Source organism: Amblyomma mixtum, chromosome 3, assembly GCF_055824585.1.
Source record: "Amblyomma mixtum isolate Tamu chromosome 3, ASM5582458v1, whole genome shotgun sequence".
In the NCBI taxonomy this organism is placed as follows: domain Eukaryota; kingdom Metazoa; phylum Arthropoda; class Arachnida; order Ixodida; family Ixodidae; genus Amblyomma; species Amblyomma mixtum.
The window spans coordinates 62797416-62814232 of record NC_143014.1 but is presented as its reverse complement, the minus strand read 5'-3'; the positions used below and the strand labels follow the sequence as shown (position 1 = coordinate 62814232).

Sequence of the window (16817 nt, the reverse complement as noted above, 5' to 3'; positions counted from 1 at the left end):
GCGGGCGGAGTGGATGAGGGAACAAACGCGGGTAAATGACATCCTAGTCGAAATCAGGAGGAAGAAATGGGCTTCGGCAGGGCATGCAATGCGAAGGCAAGATAACCGCTGGTCCTTAAATGTAACAGAATGGATTCCAAGAGAAGGGGGTGGCGGAAAGTTAGGTGAGCGGATGAGATTAGGAAGCTTACGGGGATAAGGTGCCAGCAACTGGCAAAGGACAGGGTTAGGTTTGGTTTTATTAGGGTTTAACGTCCCAAAGCGACTCAGTCTACGAGGGACGCCGTAGTGAAGGGCTCCGAAAATTTCGACCACCCGGGGCTATTTAATCTGCGCTGAGATCACACAGTACACGGACCTCAGGAATTTCGGCTTCATCGAAATTCAGCCGCCGCGGCTGGGATCGAACCCGCGTCCTTCGGGCCAGCAGCCGCCACTCAGCCACCGCGGCGGTGCCAAAAAAGGACAGTGTTAATTGGAGAGACATGGGAGAGGCATTTGCCCTGCAGTGGGGGTAGTCAGGCTGATGATGATGCAATCCCGTTTCTTCATTTCCACGGGCCCTAGCTCGAGTGCTTAAGATATTAGATAGCAGTTACCGCGGGCGGCAACAACTTTTCCTTTTTTTTTCTTTTGTAATAACTAGTACCGCTACTGCATTGCTACTACTTCGAATATGCAGGGCGTATATATAAGCAAGGAACGGAGAGAAAAATGGAAACGAGTAATACCTCTAGGGAGTCAAGGTTATATATATTTAACGCACACCACTGACTGCACACCGATAGTGAAAGTCTTCGTTTCGTTCATCTCGCTTAGTATCTTTTTAATTAAGCTTTCCATTGCATGCTTACTCTCAAAGACGTTTAAAGCAATTTCGATGTTGTTTGTAACACTGCGTTTCACTGTGCCAGCACTGCACTGAAAACGAACGTAATTATCGCATAATCATGACTGCCAAGCGAACGGAGCTGCTTTAATAGCTCACGTGTGTATATCGACGCAAACTTTTGCCAACTCTAAGCCCGCGTGTTCTCATTCAAGGGCGGCTTACCATCAGCGTAACCGGTTGGCTGGGTAGGCGATGTGCCACCGATGAACATCAGGTTGTGACAAGGCCCGTTGAAGGTCAGCTGAACTGGGGTCATTAGGTCGCCGTAAAACTGGTCGTCGAAAAAGGAACTCAGGATTTCGTTCCTGGGCACAAGAAAAAAGGGAAGAAAAAGTAAACAAACTGTCACCTAAATTAATTTCCACCACCTGCTGTTTCCCTTAGTGCGTCCGTTTTCGACATCCACACACTCGCAGGCGTTGTTATAAGCTTTGCCGCTAAACTATGTTGTGAGAGCTTGATGTTCGACAAGCAGCCCATTTTTTCTTTGCGTCGCGTTTGGATGCCGCGTGTTACTACAACAGTTTATTGCTGTCATCCAACTCTGAGGGACCATGACAGCTGAAATCAAGCTGCCTATTATATTAGTTGAGTTCTCGACACCTCTTGGTGCGCTCGCCGTTGGAAAGCCACAGAGGGACACATCGCAGCTGGATGGGGGATCAAGCCGGGAAACGAGGGCCGAGCAACTGCGTAACATGCATATACAGAACGCATCGTTTAACGCGATATCGATATCGTGATTTTCAGCGTATGCACGTGTTATGGGGGGTGACGCGACTCAAACAGCGCTAAGTGGAGCTTCCCTCATCGGATAGACGGCGCACAGGGCAAAGCACAATGCCGACCAAGGGGGAAGGGGGGTCAAGCTGTTGACCAGGACGGTTGTCTCAGCGTCTGCAAAGCAGAAATGCCTTACCTCTTAGACGCCTAGCTCGCCATTCTGCATCTTTCTTACATATATTTCGCACCAAACCGGGCAAAACTTCGATGGTGTGTTAACTTAAAACGGCGCACAAATGGACGGCCTGGAAATAAATTTTACTCACCGCTCGTCGGCTGTCTTTGTAGTCAGCGGCGGCAAAATATTGCTCAGAGGACTCCAGTAGAACGGGTCGTTTTGCTCACTCGCAGCCAGGCAGTTTAGCGATGTGTGGCATGCGCGAAACTCAGTCTTTTTTTGCTCGCGAGCGGCGTCTTCCAACTGGGTAGCGTTTAGGCGCGAAGCGTTTCGCAGCCCAGATGCTGCAGACGGCACATGTCCAGGGTCAGCTGAGGTAGGTCCTTGGTCACCACTGCCTTCGTGAGCGCTGGCAATCCATTTTTTTCGCTGTGGACGAATATTCCCCATATCGCGTTCTCCCACGAGAGGCCACGAGCCTTTCGTGAACACTCTCTCCGCCTCATCTGCCTCGTTTCGCGGGAAAGATTCACGTCTGGGACAAGCATCGTCCCACGCGATTTTCTTCTGTCCTGGGTAAAACGCGTTCACCGTATGTGAGCGCTGTCGTGTGTGTTGTCCAACTTCTGTACCTCGCGCCATGTTCGCGCTGATATTGCGGTCCATCGTTCCTGCAAAGCGGTATGCGGGTGCTCTGCATTGGTCGCGGCCTACCTCTCTACGCTGACCCGTGTTCCTGCTGATACAACGGTCCATCGCCCTCGCAAAATAGGGTCCAGGAACTCTGCATTCGTCAAGGCCCCCTTCTGAACGCCGCTGTCTTTCCTCGCCCATACGATGGCCCATTGTTTCAACATTGTCAGCTACGGGAGCGCTGCACTGGTCGCGCCCCTCTTCTGTGCGCCGTCCGGTGTTCTGGCTGATGTGAAGATCCATAACTTCCTCAAAGTAGGATACAGGGGATCTATACTGGTCGCTGACTGCTTCTATAAGCCGCTGTTTGTTCTCGATGACACGGCGATCCGTTGTATCCATGAAGTCTGGTCTAGGAGAGCTGCACTCGTCACCGAGCACTTCCGCACGCCGCCCCCTTTTCTCGACCATTAGATGTCCCACTGTTTCTACGTTGTCAGATACTGCAGCAGTGCACTCGTCGTGGTCGATTTCTGTTCGTCGCCCTCGGTTCCCGCCAAAGTGACGGTCCATCGTTGTCGGAAAGTTAAACGCAGGGACTTTACACTGGTTCTCGACAAACTCTGTACGCCGCCACCTGTTCTCATTAACACGACGGTCCATGACCTCAAAGTCATGTCCCGGAGCTCTACACTCGTTACGGAATATTTCTGTACGCCGCCCCCTTCTGTCGCTCATGTGATGATCCATCCCTTCTGCATAATCCGCAAGAGGAGCTCTGCGCTCGTCACGGGCCACTGCTGCACACCGTCCCCTGTTTTCTCTTGTGCGATGGTCCAGTGTTTCTGTAAAGTCGTAAGTAGGGTCTTTGCACTGGTCACGGCCTAGCTGTGCACGCCACCGCCTGCTCTCGCTTAAATGACGGTCCATGTTCTCCACGATGTCGGGACCAGGATCTATGGACTCGTGACGGTCCGCTTCTGCACACCATTCCTTCTTCTCGCTGATGCGTCGGTCCATGCTTTCAGTAAGGTCGAAAGCAGGGGCTCTACAGTGGGCGGGGCCAATTTCTGTAATCACCACCCTTTTCTCTCTGATTCGGCGGTCATTAGTTTCCTCGCTACACTCGTCGCGGCCCACTTGTTCAAGCAGGCCCCTGTTCTCACTGGCACCATGCTTCACCTTTTCCCTAATGTAATCTCCCGGAGCTCCACACTCGCCACGAACGACTTCTGGACGCCGAGTATTCCTCTCCCTGTTAGGGTGGTACATCGTTTTCTCGAAGCAGGCTGCGGGAAGTCCGCATTCGTCGTCTTCGTCATCGGAGGAGGGAACGTAGAAAATTCTAGGCGTAGGAGGACACCTTCCTCGGCATCTGCGAAATACATATCTAAAGGCGGTCGCAGATTTTTTCATTTCCTCTTCCCTGACTATGTCCTTGTAACTTCGTCTGGCTCCGTGTTCGGCTGAATGAGTATGTGACACAAACCGGAGGTGCTTCCTCTCCAGCGGTGGTGAAGTGTCTTCGGAAGAGCCGTCGACGGAAGCTCCTTGTACATTCTCCACAGTTCTGTTTGGTGTTTTTTTCGTATCAGCTTTCGGGGTTGATGTCATGGGTGGCGAAGCAGGGTACCCAAATAAGAACACGGGATCAGCCGCGCTTTCAGCCTGCAGAGGCTGATTTTCTGGTGCACGGAAGTTTTGACTCAGGACCCACCTTTCTGTCAGCGAAGGGTCTTCTGGCAGGTACACAGCTTCTGCAAGGGATCCCCGCATGTCAGTTTTGGCGTGAGATGCGCGTGGCTCTTCGTCGGGTGTCTCTTTTCCATGCACGTGCCTTTCTGTTCGTTTCTCCTGGTAATGACGATTTCTCTCGTTGAACGACCGGGTGTTAGACCGGGTGTTGTCCGAAAGGAGGGACTCGTTTGAACTTTGATCTTCTGTGTATGCAGACTCGTGACTCTGGCTTCTTTCGTACGCCGTGCGCACATTCCGTGCACCGTGTGCGCGGCAGCATGCTTCTTCGCTCCTCGTGAACTCCCTTCTGCGCATGCGTATGCCTCCACGAAGTTGTAACGGAGAAATAAAGGCGTTCGTGTTCGAGTGGTCACCTTCATACCTTTCTGTCCGTAGGTAACGAGCTCGCGATTCATCAGTTAAGGGACGCTCAAAACCACGGGGGCGTGGCACCCTGAATGCCCCCCGACCTCCAGGGAAATAGCCTTCACTGCCGGAAGGTTCTGAAGAGCTGCTCCGATTTGGTTGCCCGGCTTTGCGGCCCCTAGTTCTCACGTTACCACCAATGTCGCTCCCTGCTGAGCGAGCATGCTCTTCAGAGTTCACCACATCTCGTGCATGTGGAGAATTGTTCTCATTCGTCGGTCGCGGATCGTAACTTGTGCCTCTCGCACGACCGCGGCGGAAAGTCTCTTCCGCCCACTGATCCCGACTGCAGCTGCTGCTGCTGCCGCTAGAGCTCGGAGGGTTCCATCGTCGATCGTGGTTTACAAATCGCCCGTAGCGCCTGTGCCCTCGCGGTCTTGAGACCGCCGCGTGGCGATGGCTGCCGTCGTAGTCGAGCAGTCTGAAGGCACCAGCGGCGACTGAAGCGCTCCTGCCGGGCGCCTCCACGCGGCTGGTGCGCGTTCCGCGGTGATGCTGTAGCCGCTGGAAGAGAAGGGACTCCATTGGCGTGCGCTTGGCGGCAGACACTTTGTGTTAACCTTACCCTTAGCATATCTGCCTTCCTTCGCGCGAGGTGGGCACGGTAGGCCGCCTGTATCAGCGTCGCCGCTGCATCCTGCGATTTAGGAGATTTCAGCATTTTCACTTGCTTTCAACGAGGTTGCTTTCAAGGCTAGAACTATATTGGGGATACAGATATCAATGACATTGGCCACCAAAGAAAGCGGTCACTGTTTTATAAGTTGAAAGGAATGAAAATCAGCCTTTCAGAAAAACATGGGGTGAGAGAAAGTTTGCATGTTCCATGTTCTCAGTTCTCGCGGAATCGACGAGTTCAACACTCGTCTTTTGTTTTTTAGAGACAGCTGGTAGCGCGTAGACACTTCAAAAGTCGGCAGGGTCCCGTAGTTTCCTCCACGGAAATCAAAGTTGGCGCTAGACCTAGGTGGTGTAATACGCTTCATTATGCCAGGTATGCGTATCTTCAACATTTTCCAATGAGGTGTCGTGAAACACGGAATAGCGTTAACTAGGTGACGCTGAACATGTGTTATCTTTAAATGCATGCAAAATTTAGTACAGTGGCTCCTTCCATGCCAAAGCCGACGGAGCGGATGCAAGCAACGCTGTGATGGGCAGCTCCGGATTTCGACTGCCTCGGCTTCACAGTCATCTTTGGCATACCGTCCGCATCCGTGGTGCAGAGAAATCTCGCTACAAAAAAATTTCGTCTTCATCGAAACGCGGCCGTTGTGGTCCGGCTCGAATACGCGAAACCTAGAGCCCATTTAGCGGAAAGCCAGTAGCAAACAAAATGAGCCTTCGCGACGGGTATGAGGCGCATGCAATAAACAGGTAGAAATTGGGAAAAAATAATAATCACACCATTGCGAATAAAATCTGAAAAACTCACTATTCGTAGCGCAGGCCTGATAATTTCGTAGCTTGGATTATGTAATGTAGGTGACGCTGTATGACATACCGCATCCTACATGTTTATTTATTATGCCTCCTTAAGGGGGAGCAATATAGCAAGCGTGAATCAGATATTAACTCTTTGGATTCAAAGCTCGAAAGCAGCCAGTGTTTCCATTTTAGCGGTTTTTTCGCTAAACTTAGCGACTTTTGTTACCCCTTGGGGGGAAAATGTCTAGCGGCTAGCAGATTTTTAGCGGATTTTGAATCTTTAATAGGTGGGTCTCATTGTTTTAGCGGATTTCAGGCTATTTAAGCGCATTTGTAGTGGATCTGAACAAAATGAGAAATTATCATTGGGCTTTAGTAAAAAAAAGTGGAGAAATTATCATTGGGCTTTAGTAAAAAAAAGTGGCCCGCGGGTTATGTGCGCGGCAGGGAATTTAGCAGCGGCGCCGGCAGCCTGCTCGTTGGCTGGCCAGTTGGCATGTGCCTCGAAGAAGCCCACGGAGAGATTCGTAGCCTGCGCCTCATCGCACCTGGCTGCTGTAGGGTGTAAACTGATGCCACGCATGATCCCGTGCATCGACCCTGCGAGGCGAGGCGAGGCGAGACACGCCGCCGGCGCATGGGCGCCTCGATCACTGTTGCTACCCTATCTCGCAGGTTAGCTCGGCGCCAGCATTCAAAGTGTCTCTCTACGCTTTGAACGCCCTCTCGCAGTGCTTCCTCCCTCCCCTTGCTTCCGTGCAGAATAAATCAGTCCGCTTGGTATATCAGCATTGTCTGCGGCGCTACGCCAGAAAATATAACATATCCCAGACGGTACGTACCGTCTTTGTCAAAAGTAACCAGGCTGCATGGTTTGCTTCTAGCTTGTATAGTGGAGCCCTTGTGGCTTTCCTAGAGACCAAAAGGCGTTGGAAGGTAAGAAGACCCCCAGTCCTTACCTTTAACGATTTCAGCTGCAGGGAAGCTGTAGGGCTCTACTGTACGAGCGAGAAGCAAACCATGCAGCCTGGGTACTTTTGACAAAGACTGTACGTGCATGGGAGATTGTCATGCCAAGAACGCCAAAAGTGAAGTACGCTCAAAAGTTTCGAGACGCTTAAAGACCCGGGTCTGAGCAGCTGGCTTCTCTGCAAGACAGCCCCCAATGGATGTAAGGTTGCCGAACGTAAATTCTGCCGGTGCCAACTTGGATCCAAATGCAACGACCTGAAGGCGCACAACGATACAAAAAAGCACCAGAATGCTGCTAGCATATTAGACCCGTCGTAAAAGAAGATTACCTTCCCGAAAAGAACTGAAAGCGATCGATGCAGCGAGTACAGCAGAGGTTAGGGCGGCGTTGTTCATATCTGAACACTGCAGCATTATCAAGAAATCATTCCCAGACAGTGCGGCTGCCAAAGGCTACCTAATGAAGAGGACAAAATGCGCTGCAGTGCTTAAAAACGTTTTGTAGCCGCACGTTAAAGAGGAGCTTCCATCAACAGCAAATGCAGCATCATTGTTGACGAATAAAATGACCTCTCAGTAACAAAGTATTTGTCAATATGTGTCATTTACCACTGTGAAGCAGTCTCGTCAATTGTAAAAACATTCCTGTCCCTGTGTGAGCTAAAAACATGAGATGTGTGCAGCATTGTTGAGAGCATGCACAATGTGCACTGGACGATCACAGGCTGATATTGGAAAATCTTGTTGGTATCGGGACTGACAACGCGAGCGTTATGACAGGCGTAAATACCGGCGTCTGTCAACAGTTCAAGGTTCATATGCTCCCCATTTGGTTTTGATTCGCTGCGTCTGCCATTCGTTCCAGCGGGCGACATCAGCCGGTGTGCGAGACTCCCAAGAAGCTTAGATTACCTTGTGAACGAAACTTACATTTGGTTCACTAGGTCCTCATAGCGGCAGCAAGCGTACAAGAAACTTTTTGGTCTCTAGCTGAACAGCGGAGAAGCGCCTTTGAAGGTGCTTGCTCGACTAGATGGCTTACTATCGCGACAGCTGTGGAACGAGTGCTGGACCAGTGGGAGGAGCTGAAGACGCACTTCCAAGTAGTTAGGTTGACGGAAAAATGCTATGGCGCGGATGTGCTCCACTCCATGTAGTGTGCCGACGCGAACAGAGCTTATTTGCTATTTCTAAAGCCAATACTCGTGGAAATACAAAGAGTGCGCAAGTCTTTTGAAGCGAATACTGTGGACCAGACAAAGCTGCTGGAAGACCTCGTGTTACTTTTGTCTAACCTAATAAAATAAATGTTGCTTCCAACTGTACACGTCGACGCAGTGAAGACAAAAGTAGAAGACTGCGTAGACCCAAAACCGTACTTGGGCTACTTGTTCGAAAAGCACATACAAGAAATGAATGAAGCGGGCTTTAGTACAGACGACGAAGACATGTTAACAAAGAGATGCATAAAGTTCCTGGTTTCCCTCATCGTGCAAATACGGCAGAGGCTTCCTAACAACGTTGAAACGTTAAAAAACGTTGCCAGTAGAAAGAGCCTTGTGTGTACTGAAGCCTGTCAGTCCCACTGATGGAAGCGGTAGGTGTACCTCCAGCCAATCGAAGAGCAGTGCGACTGTCGCATGGACGAATACCTCAACTGCGAAGTAAAAATTATAGACCCTTCTGGCGTGAACCTCTTCAGCGAAGTAGCGGAGTTTGGTGTCTCAATGCTGGTCCTACATTACTCGAACGCGGAAGTTGAAAGATCGTTCAGCCAGATGAACTTGCTCAAGACAAAATTGCGAAACAGGCTCGCGCCAGCTACATTCGACGCCATTATGGTGATCAGAGCGGGGCTGAAGAGGCACGGTAAAGGATGTTTTCACTACCAACTTCCAGAAAAAGTCACCCGACTCATTGGAAATGATACCAGTTACAGTGGACAGAGTGAACCATCAACTTCCAGAAGTGCTACGTATCAGCCACTTCACCTGCAGATGGTAACGAAGCTGAAGATGCTGATGCATTTATGTTTCGCGTCACAGTTTTTCCGTGGCTTTGCTTCAATGCTCGCACAGAATTGCTTTGGGCTAGTCGTGTTTTTTCCTTGTAATTACTCAAGCAATGTGATTGATGTACTCGGTAACCCTTGTTGCTATCTCCTAATGTTTATATACAATAAACCCATGAAGAATGGCAGCTTGTGGAGGACTTTTTATACAGTTTATTGCGGACTGTGCATTTGAGGAAAATCGAATTACCTTACAGCCAACTTATGTTTGTTTTTCTTCACTCACGCCTTTAAACATAATTACTGCCAGGAACGCTCGCTGATGAGGCAGCAAGTGCAAAACGATGCGGGATAAAATATGACACCTATTCCTTGACCTCATGCTCATGACTGGTAACGATACGCACACAAGCAGACGCCGCTTCAAACGACGCTGCGCCTGGCTGCGCATTCTGGTTTCGTTTTTGCTTAACCACTTGTTGTGATCGTAGCTCTGACACTGTTTCGCTACATTTGTTTGCATTTATAAACCAAAAAACGACGCAGTGCAAGTATTTTTACATTTGGCATCGAAGTGCATATCTATTTTGGTGTCTTTCGAAAATATTTAGCAGATTTTGAAACTCATTTTGACGAAATGCAAGAAAACAGAGGTGGCAACACTGATGGCACTTTTCCCGCCACGGTACAGTGCTGCTACTCTAGCCACGGTAAAAATGGTGTGTCGTGTGCTGCTTGGTGTCAGAAGTGGCAGAAACGTAAGTTTCTGTGAAGACTCCAATTCCATTAAGTGGTTCCCCGCACGTCTAGGCTACTGCCGCTCAGTGCCAGTCATGAACGAAGACACAAAAATCGACCTCCCAGCACCAGCGGCTGCCGCAACGACAGCTCCGCCGATAGTCCAAGGCTTAGTTCAGCGTCATGCACCGTCGCCGTGTGACTTTGAAAACCCACACAACCCAAGTGCCTGGCCTGCGTGGCTTTGGCAATTCGAGGACTACGCGTTCGCTACAGGACTCTACGCAGCACTTCCCGAAGTCCAGGTACGCTCGATGCTTTACTGCATGGGACCGAGTGCGCGCGAGATTCTCGCGTCGACCACGCTCGGGGAAGCCGACTGCAAGAACGTCGCAGCCGTAAAAAAAGCTTTCACTGATCATTTCGCACTCCCGCTCAACGGATTGTACGAGTCGGCTCGCTTTCATCGCCGCACACAGCAGGCGGGGGAGGAAATTGACCGTTTTTCACTTTCTCAAAACGTTGGTGAAACGTAGCAACCAACTATCCATCAGCGGAAGTCGAAGCGAGACTTGCACGCGACTGGTTTGTGGTTGGGCTGACCGATCGGAAGCTCGGAAGCGCTCCGACCAAATCTGTTGAAACCCGCAGATGACACTGCAAGCTCTCACACACGCCAGAACGTATGAAGACGCTGAAAACGAGCGACAAGCTCGCGACGGTGGGGATTCGTTGTCGCCACTTGCAGTTGACGCGGCTCGCTTTCGCAAAAACAAATCGGAGGCAGCCCGGAAGAAGCAAGTGCCCCTTCTGCGGCCGTGGTCCACATCCGCGCACCGACTGCCCTGCTCGTCGGTCAGTTTGCAATTTCTGCTCCAAAAACGGTCACTTCGAAAGCGTCTGTCTTAAGAAGAAGCGTTCTTCGGGGAAAAACGACAGAAACCTTCCGCGAGCTCCGTAGAACTGCATGCTGTGACAGCACAGCGCCCCAACGCGAAGTACATCGAGGTGCAGGTGAATGGCGCGCCTAAAGATGGACAGTGGTGCTGAAGTCTCCATAGTACCCGGTACGTTCGCCGGATTGCCGTCGCGTCTTGAAGTGCAAGAAGGTGAGCTCATGGGCCAGGCCCAGGTGGTCGACCACTTGTTGTCCTGGGGACGTTCACAGCTACTCTAAAGTGGAAATGCAAGTCATCCATGCAGAAAGTGTATGTGGTGCGTTCTCAGCTTGTACCGTTACTAGGATTCCTCGCTATTCAAGCAGTTGGATGGCGTCAGCGACAGAGAGAAGAGGAACGGAGACTGTCCTGTCTCTACGAGCAACGCACAGCAATTGTTCGGAGGTCTGGGTGAACTTCGTGAACCTTATACTATTCGTCTACAGCCAGATGCGGTGCCATATTCACTTAACGTTGCAAGGAGGATCCCGATCCCTCCCCACCAGGTAGTTAAGTCTGAACACGACAGAATGGAAGCACAGGGCGTTATACACAAGGTCACAACTCCTATGCTATGGTGTGCTGGTCTAGTGGTGGTGCCTAAACCTTCTGGTAGCTATCGTCTTTGCGTTGACCTGACGAAACTCAACAAAGTCATTCTCTGAGAGCGGCACGTGCTCCGAACTGTTGAAGAGGTTCTGGGTTTGCTGGGAAATGCTAAGGAGAAAGCCAAGAACTGACAACCTTTATAACACCTTTTGGGCACTATTGTTTTTGTTGACTCCCATTTGAAATAACTTCTGCACCTGAGTGCTTTCAGAGACAGATGTCATATATTCTCGAAGGGCAAGAGGAAGTTGTCAACATGATCTATGACTTGTTAGTGTTCTGCAGCGATCGCAAGGAGCATGACAAAACACTGGCCGAAGTGCTCGACCGCCTTAGGGAAGCTGGACTCACTTTCAAAAAGGAAAAGTGCAAGTTCGGAGTATCAAGCGTTGACTTTCTCGGAGTAGTGTCAGCAAATGGTATTTTGCCAGATCCGACAAAAGTTGAAGCTGTTAAGAAAATGGAGCCACCCATTGATGTTGGGGGTGTCCGCAGGTTTCTAGGCATGGTAAACTACGTTGCAAGGTTCCTGCCTCACCTGTTTGACATCGTGACCCCAATTCGGGAGCTGTTGTGCAAGAAGTGCACTTGGTCTTTGGATGTACCTCAGCAAGTCACCTTTGAAAAGGTGAAGAACATGCTTTCCTCAGACATCTGCATTGGCCTGCTATCATCCAGAGTGCCACACAGTGATTTCTGCCGACTCAAGCGCCTACGGACTCGGTGCAGGCCTCGTGCAAGACCAACCCTCAGGTGAAAGGCGCGCCGTCGCCTTTGCATCTCGTTCGCTGACTGCAGCTGAACAAAGGTATAGCCAGACAGAGAAGGAAGCCCTTGTAGTGACATGGGCTATGCAACGTTTCGATGAGTTCGTAAGAAGCCTGCAGTTTATAGTAGAGACTGATCACCCACTTACAGCTCTACTTAACAAAACACGTGGGGCTAGTTGGTGAAGCATGGTTTCTTGGAAGTTTTTTCAGCACTACAAAAACGAGGACATAGAAAGAAAGAAGTAAACAGGACGGGCGCTGACTCCAGCTAACTTTAATGAAGCTGACACATTCAACATTTATACACAATGAAGGACCAGAGCGCATGCAGTTGGGAAATTTCCGGTAGGTTAGAGAGTACAGACTACATGCTGTCATCTATTCAATTATCGATATTGGCTCTCTTGCAGGGAGACTGATGTGGCGCTGACACACGTGTCGCCGCCTTTGATAAAAAATGCTTTGGACAATTCGCTTCCTAATCTGTCTTTACTTCTGCTTAGAATTTTGATACGCTCAAGTCGTGCGTCACAGTTTTGATCGTTCTCATCTTTGCAGGAGTGGCAGTGGGCGGGTAGATTTTCAAATGAGACGGAAACGTCGCCAAGTGAATGTTCATGTTCCCTGGCACGTTCGTTCACACAGCGGCCAGTCTGCCCGACATATATTTTGCCACATTTAAGGGGGATTTCATATACCACACCCGTGGCACAGCGCATGTACGGCTTTGTGCGCTTCGTCCCGCAGCCGGAACTGTCAGGGCTGCAACTGCTGGCCTTGGGGCACATCTTGGCCAAATTAGCCTAGAAAAGACCAGCGGCACACCGTACTTGTTGCCAACCCTTTTCAGGCTTTGGGACACCCTATGAATGTAGGGGATAACCACTGGCTTGGTGCTGCTATGATGTTGTCTCCTTGCTTTCTTTGGTCTCCCTTTAACTTTCTGCAAGTGTCTCGGTCACCGCTGTCAATATGTGGTCAGGGAACCCTGCTTTGCGCAGTCCAGTTACCACGCCCTGAAAGCTTGCCTGCATCATGTGAGTGAGGAGGGTGGATTCCAGGGAAAGGGTCGCAGTAGCTCTCGTGACCTTTTTGACTGCCGAATCAAAAGGTAAGAAATCAGCTCTAGGGCAGGAACACCCGCAAACACAATTGTGTCTGAGCTTGATGTTGAGGTCTAAAAAGTTAGTTGGAGTCAGCGCCCGTCGTGTGTACTTCTTTCTTTCTGTGTCCTCGTTTTTGTAGTGCTGAAAAAACTAAGAAACTTGCAGCTCTTTTGGGCACAATGGACGTTCACCTCTTGCCGCCCAGAGTACAGCGTCTGCGGCTTAAACTTACGCGATATTAGTATAGCATCAGCTATGTTCCTGGCAGGCTACTGGTCACAGCCAACACACGCTGTCAAGAGCTCGGCTTCTATATTAAGAGAATTTGCAGACTAACTCTGTTGAGCAGTACACTGCTTTCTTTGTAGATGCAGTACAAGAATCTGTGCCTCTGAACCTGGAAACCATCCGAAAGCACCAAGCAATGGACAGGATATGTTCTGCTTTGGCCAGGTTCTGTGACCATGGTTGGCCAGCGAAGTCAAAACTACCAGAGCACCTCGCACCATATTGAAAGTACCGGGGCGAGTTCACCCTTGCTGATGCTCTCCTGTTAAAGGGAGGAAGAGTTGCTGTTCCGACAGCACTTCAAGATGATGTCCTGCAGTTGATTCGTGAAGGACACCTAGGTGTGGTCAGCTCGAAAACAAGGGCCCAGGAATCTGTTTCGTGGCTCGGGCTCGCCCACAGGATCAAGGAAGTTGAAGCTTGTAAGCAGTGCGCTATGGTGAGGCAGCAACGTGCTGAGCCTATGTTGCCACCAACAACACCGGGACTCCCATGGCAGCAGGTCGTCACAGACCTCTTCCATTACGAGGGTCAAGACTTCTTGGTTTTGGTAGACTATTACTCTCGCTTTCCCGAAGTGCTGACACTTCGAGGGTTTTCAAGTAAGGCAGTCATTGTTGTGTTACGAAGTCTTAGCTTGCTTTGGGATCCCGGAGGTGTTGTGTAGCGATAACGGATTGCAGTTTTCATGTCGCGAGTTTGCCGACTTCGCAGGAGAATATCGATTTGCTCTACACACCAGCAGACCAGCATTTCCTCAGTCAAGTAGAGAAGTCGAATGCACTGTGCTGTGGTGTAAGAATGATGACCACTACATGGCCTTGCTCGTTTATCGAGACACACCAGGAACAACTGGCTTTAGCCTGGCTCAGCTGGTGATGGGGAGATGCCTCCCGACCACGCTGCCAAAGCCTCAAAGTTGGAACCACAGTGGCCTGACACAGCTGTGGTCCGTGAACGTGATACAGCTGCATGGCAGATACAGACAACAGACTTCAATCGCCATCACGGAGTCAGAAGCCTTCCGGATCTGCGACCGGGTCAGGACGTATAGGTGACAGACGTCCAGTGTGCTGCGAGGGTGCTGAGCCCTGGTCAGTGGCATTGCAGCTACGTCGTGGAGACGACAGGAGGGGTCCTGGTCCGAAACAGGCATCATCTGGTGCCTTATGGGTCGTCTGCGTCATTGACTCATGGAGGGGAAGAGACTGCCATGGATATTCTGAAGCAGGAAACACCCAAGCACATTCAAGAGGCACCAGAACCAGCATCGCCCTGTATGACTGTTCAGACCCTGCGCTGTCCTGATCCTCCGTGCATTCGGTACGGGCGTAGAATAGTTCTCCCTAGAAAACTGGACTTGTGGAGTGATTCCTTAGAGAAAGGGGGATGTAGTGTGGGTGGCACTGTATGACATGCTGCGCCCAATCAATAAAGCATCAATAAAGGATCGGGGGCAGTTTTCCCGCCACGGTAACTATGGTGTGACGTCTGTTTACTACAGATTAGAGAGTTTTAGTATAGGGTCACTCTATCGCTTTGGGGCATAGGGGAATAGCGGGACGCTACTGCGCATGCTCAGAACGCGAACGGCCCTTGAGTGTTTAGGTGAGCGGGCGACGCTAACGGTAAATCGGCGATATAGCGTGCGCCCCAACGCCGCTTTACATTCGGTCAACATCGTGGTGCCCGTCGCAGCGGGACCTCTCGCTTCGTCACAGATTCGTCGTTGCCGCTACTCTGTGGCTCACGGCCAACTAAAGGCGCACGAAGCTTTCGCTTTGGCTGAAGTTGCCTGAACCACAAAATTTTAACGATAGAAGACGCCAAATTTTCAGATAGCTTCCGTGTTTACAGAGGTGCTAGGCTTAGCGGGTACGCGTCGATTGACGTCAGAAAGCGCGGGGGGTTCGAACTACTGATCACAAAGAGGCTTTCAGATTTTGGTATTAAAAAGGGGTCACAAAGAATTGCCATACCGGAAACACGCTTTCCTTATTTACGCAGTATGTTTTACTCCCGCCTCCGCGGACGTAAAGAAAGCTGAAAATAATAACATTTGCGAGAGTTACCATTGGCGGTTCCGCCCGAGATAGCGCTGCACGTGGCAAACAATAAAAAAAAATGAAAAACATTTCTTGTACAGCTTGCGGCAAAGCGAGCGCAGAACTTATGCACAAAAAGCAAGACACCCCCACCGAGGCAATCAGCTGTTAGCGGCGGCAACTTCCTGTGCGGATAGTCTTGGTTCGGATTGAACATGCCGGCATTATAAAAAAAAATATTTGCATAATTTTTCGCATTTCCTTAGTAGTAACTATAACAGTTTAAGTGTCGTTTTATTTACAAAATTAAAAACTGCAGCACATATATTAACTGATTTGTTCTGAAAGCTTCTCTTTTCCGCCGTAATGGCGCTGCCTTCAGGCAACGCGAAGCGGCCATCCGCGACCATATTCTTTAGACAGAAGACGTGAATCCGTTCCCCTAACCCTAAGCGCATGCGAATAGGGTCACCCTATTCTAAATCTCTCTATTATTTCAGACGCACTAGTGCTGGGCCGCCGGCCCCGACTTATTCCAGGAGTATTGCTCCGAATACCTGTACATATCGGCAAAATAACCAATGCCTTGCAACCGTCAACTGACTCACGTAGACGAACATTCACACAGGTCACTCGCAGGGGCTGATATCTCGACGTGCCTCTTCAAAGTCAGCGCACGTATCAGACTTTGAATACCAGTCCCTGCGCGTGTCTGTCAACAGCATGTATCGAATCTCGCAGAATGGCTGGTACGGCATATGCTATGTGGGGTTTAACATCCCGAAGCTGCACACGGGCTATGAGATGGCGGACACCGGTTTAATTCCGACCACCTGTGGTTCTTGAATGTGCAGCGACGTCGCACAGCTACCAGGCGTTTTTGAATTTCGCCTCCATCGAAATGCGGCCGCCGCGACCAGGATTTCTCCTGCGTCTTGTCGCTTACCTGGTCCGGGTACTGGTAGGTGACGGTCTTGTAGCGAGACTCTTTCACCCGCCGCCTTCTCATAAAGGACACGTCACGGATGGCGCGGCACCCATGGCATTCTGCTGGAAACGTGCCACAGCAAGTGAGCTGACACGTAGGCGAAGCCTGCACAGCGCCGGCGAGATTCCGACCTGCTCGCGAATGCGCGTGACCTGCGGAATCGCGTGGCCGTCGTCCTCCTCGGTGTCGGTGGATGCTGCCACGTGCAGCGATTTTTTTTTCCCTGCTATTGAAACTGCAAGTGTTCCCGATCGCTCTGTAGTCTATGATTAGTGGAAGAAAACAATTGAAATTACATTAAAAAAAGAGCAGTGAACAATTCGAAGTGTAAAAAA

General features: G+C 50.4%; 2 protein-coding genes across 2 annotated transcripts in view; both read right to left on the bottom strand.

Moving 5' to 3' along the window:
- The window catches only part of LOC149350405 (uncharacterized), a 42540-nt gene extending 39604 nt beyond the window's left edge, over positions 1-2936 (bottom strand). Inside the window, exons 1-2 of the mRNA XM_089575532.1 lie at positions 1942-2936; positions 1055-1197 (exon numbers count right to left, since the gene is read on the bottom strand). Coding sequence (XP_089431658.1) covers positions 1055-1197; positions 1942-2897 — 1099 coding nt within the window. The 5' untranslated portion in view covers positions 2898-2936. The remainder of the gene's footprint in view (positions 1-1054; positions 1198-1941) is intronic.
- A 187-nt stretch (positions 2937-3123) lies between these two features.
- LOC149350404 (uncharacterized) lies at positions 3124-16679 on the bottom strand. Its single transcript, XM_089575531.1, has 4 exons — positions 16441-16679; positions 5155-5226; positions 3235-5093; positions 3124-3181 (listed from the first exon to the last, which is right to left on the bottom strand). The coding sequence occupies exons 1-4, from the start codon at positions 16501-16503 to the stop codon at positions 3124-3126; spliced, it is 2052 nt and encodes a 683-aa protein (XP_089431657.1). The 5' UTR covers positions 16504-16679.
- Positions 16680-16817: the final 138 nt, after the last annotated feature.

Coding starts and splice junctions, on each gene's coding strand:
- LOC149350404 (XM_089575531.1), bottom strand. CDS start 16,503: ATGAGAAGGCGGCGGGTGAAAGAGTCTCGCTACAAGACCGTCACCTAC. Junction 5,227..16,440: donor CCTACCAGTACCCGGACCAG/GTAAGCGACAAG, acceptor CCTAAATCGCAG/GATGCAGCGGCGACGCTGAT. Junction 5,094..5,154: donor GGAAGGCAGATATGCTAAGG/GTAAGGTTAACA, acceptor CTTCTCTTCCAG/CGGCTACAGCATCACCGCGG.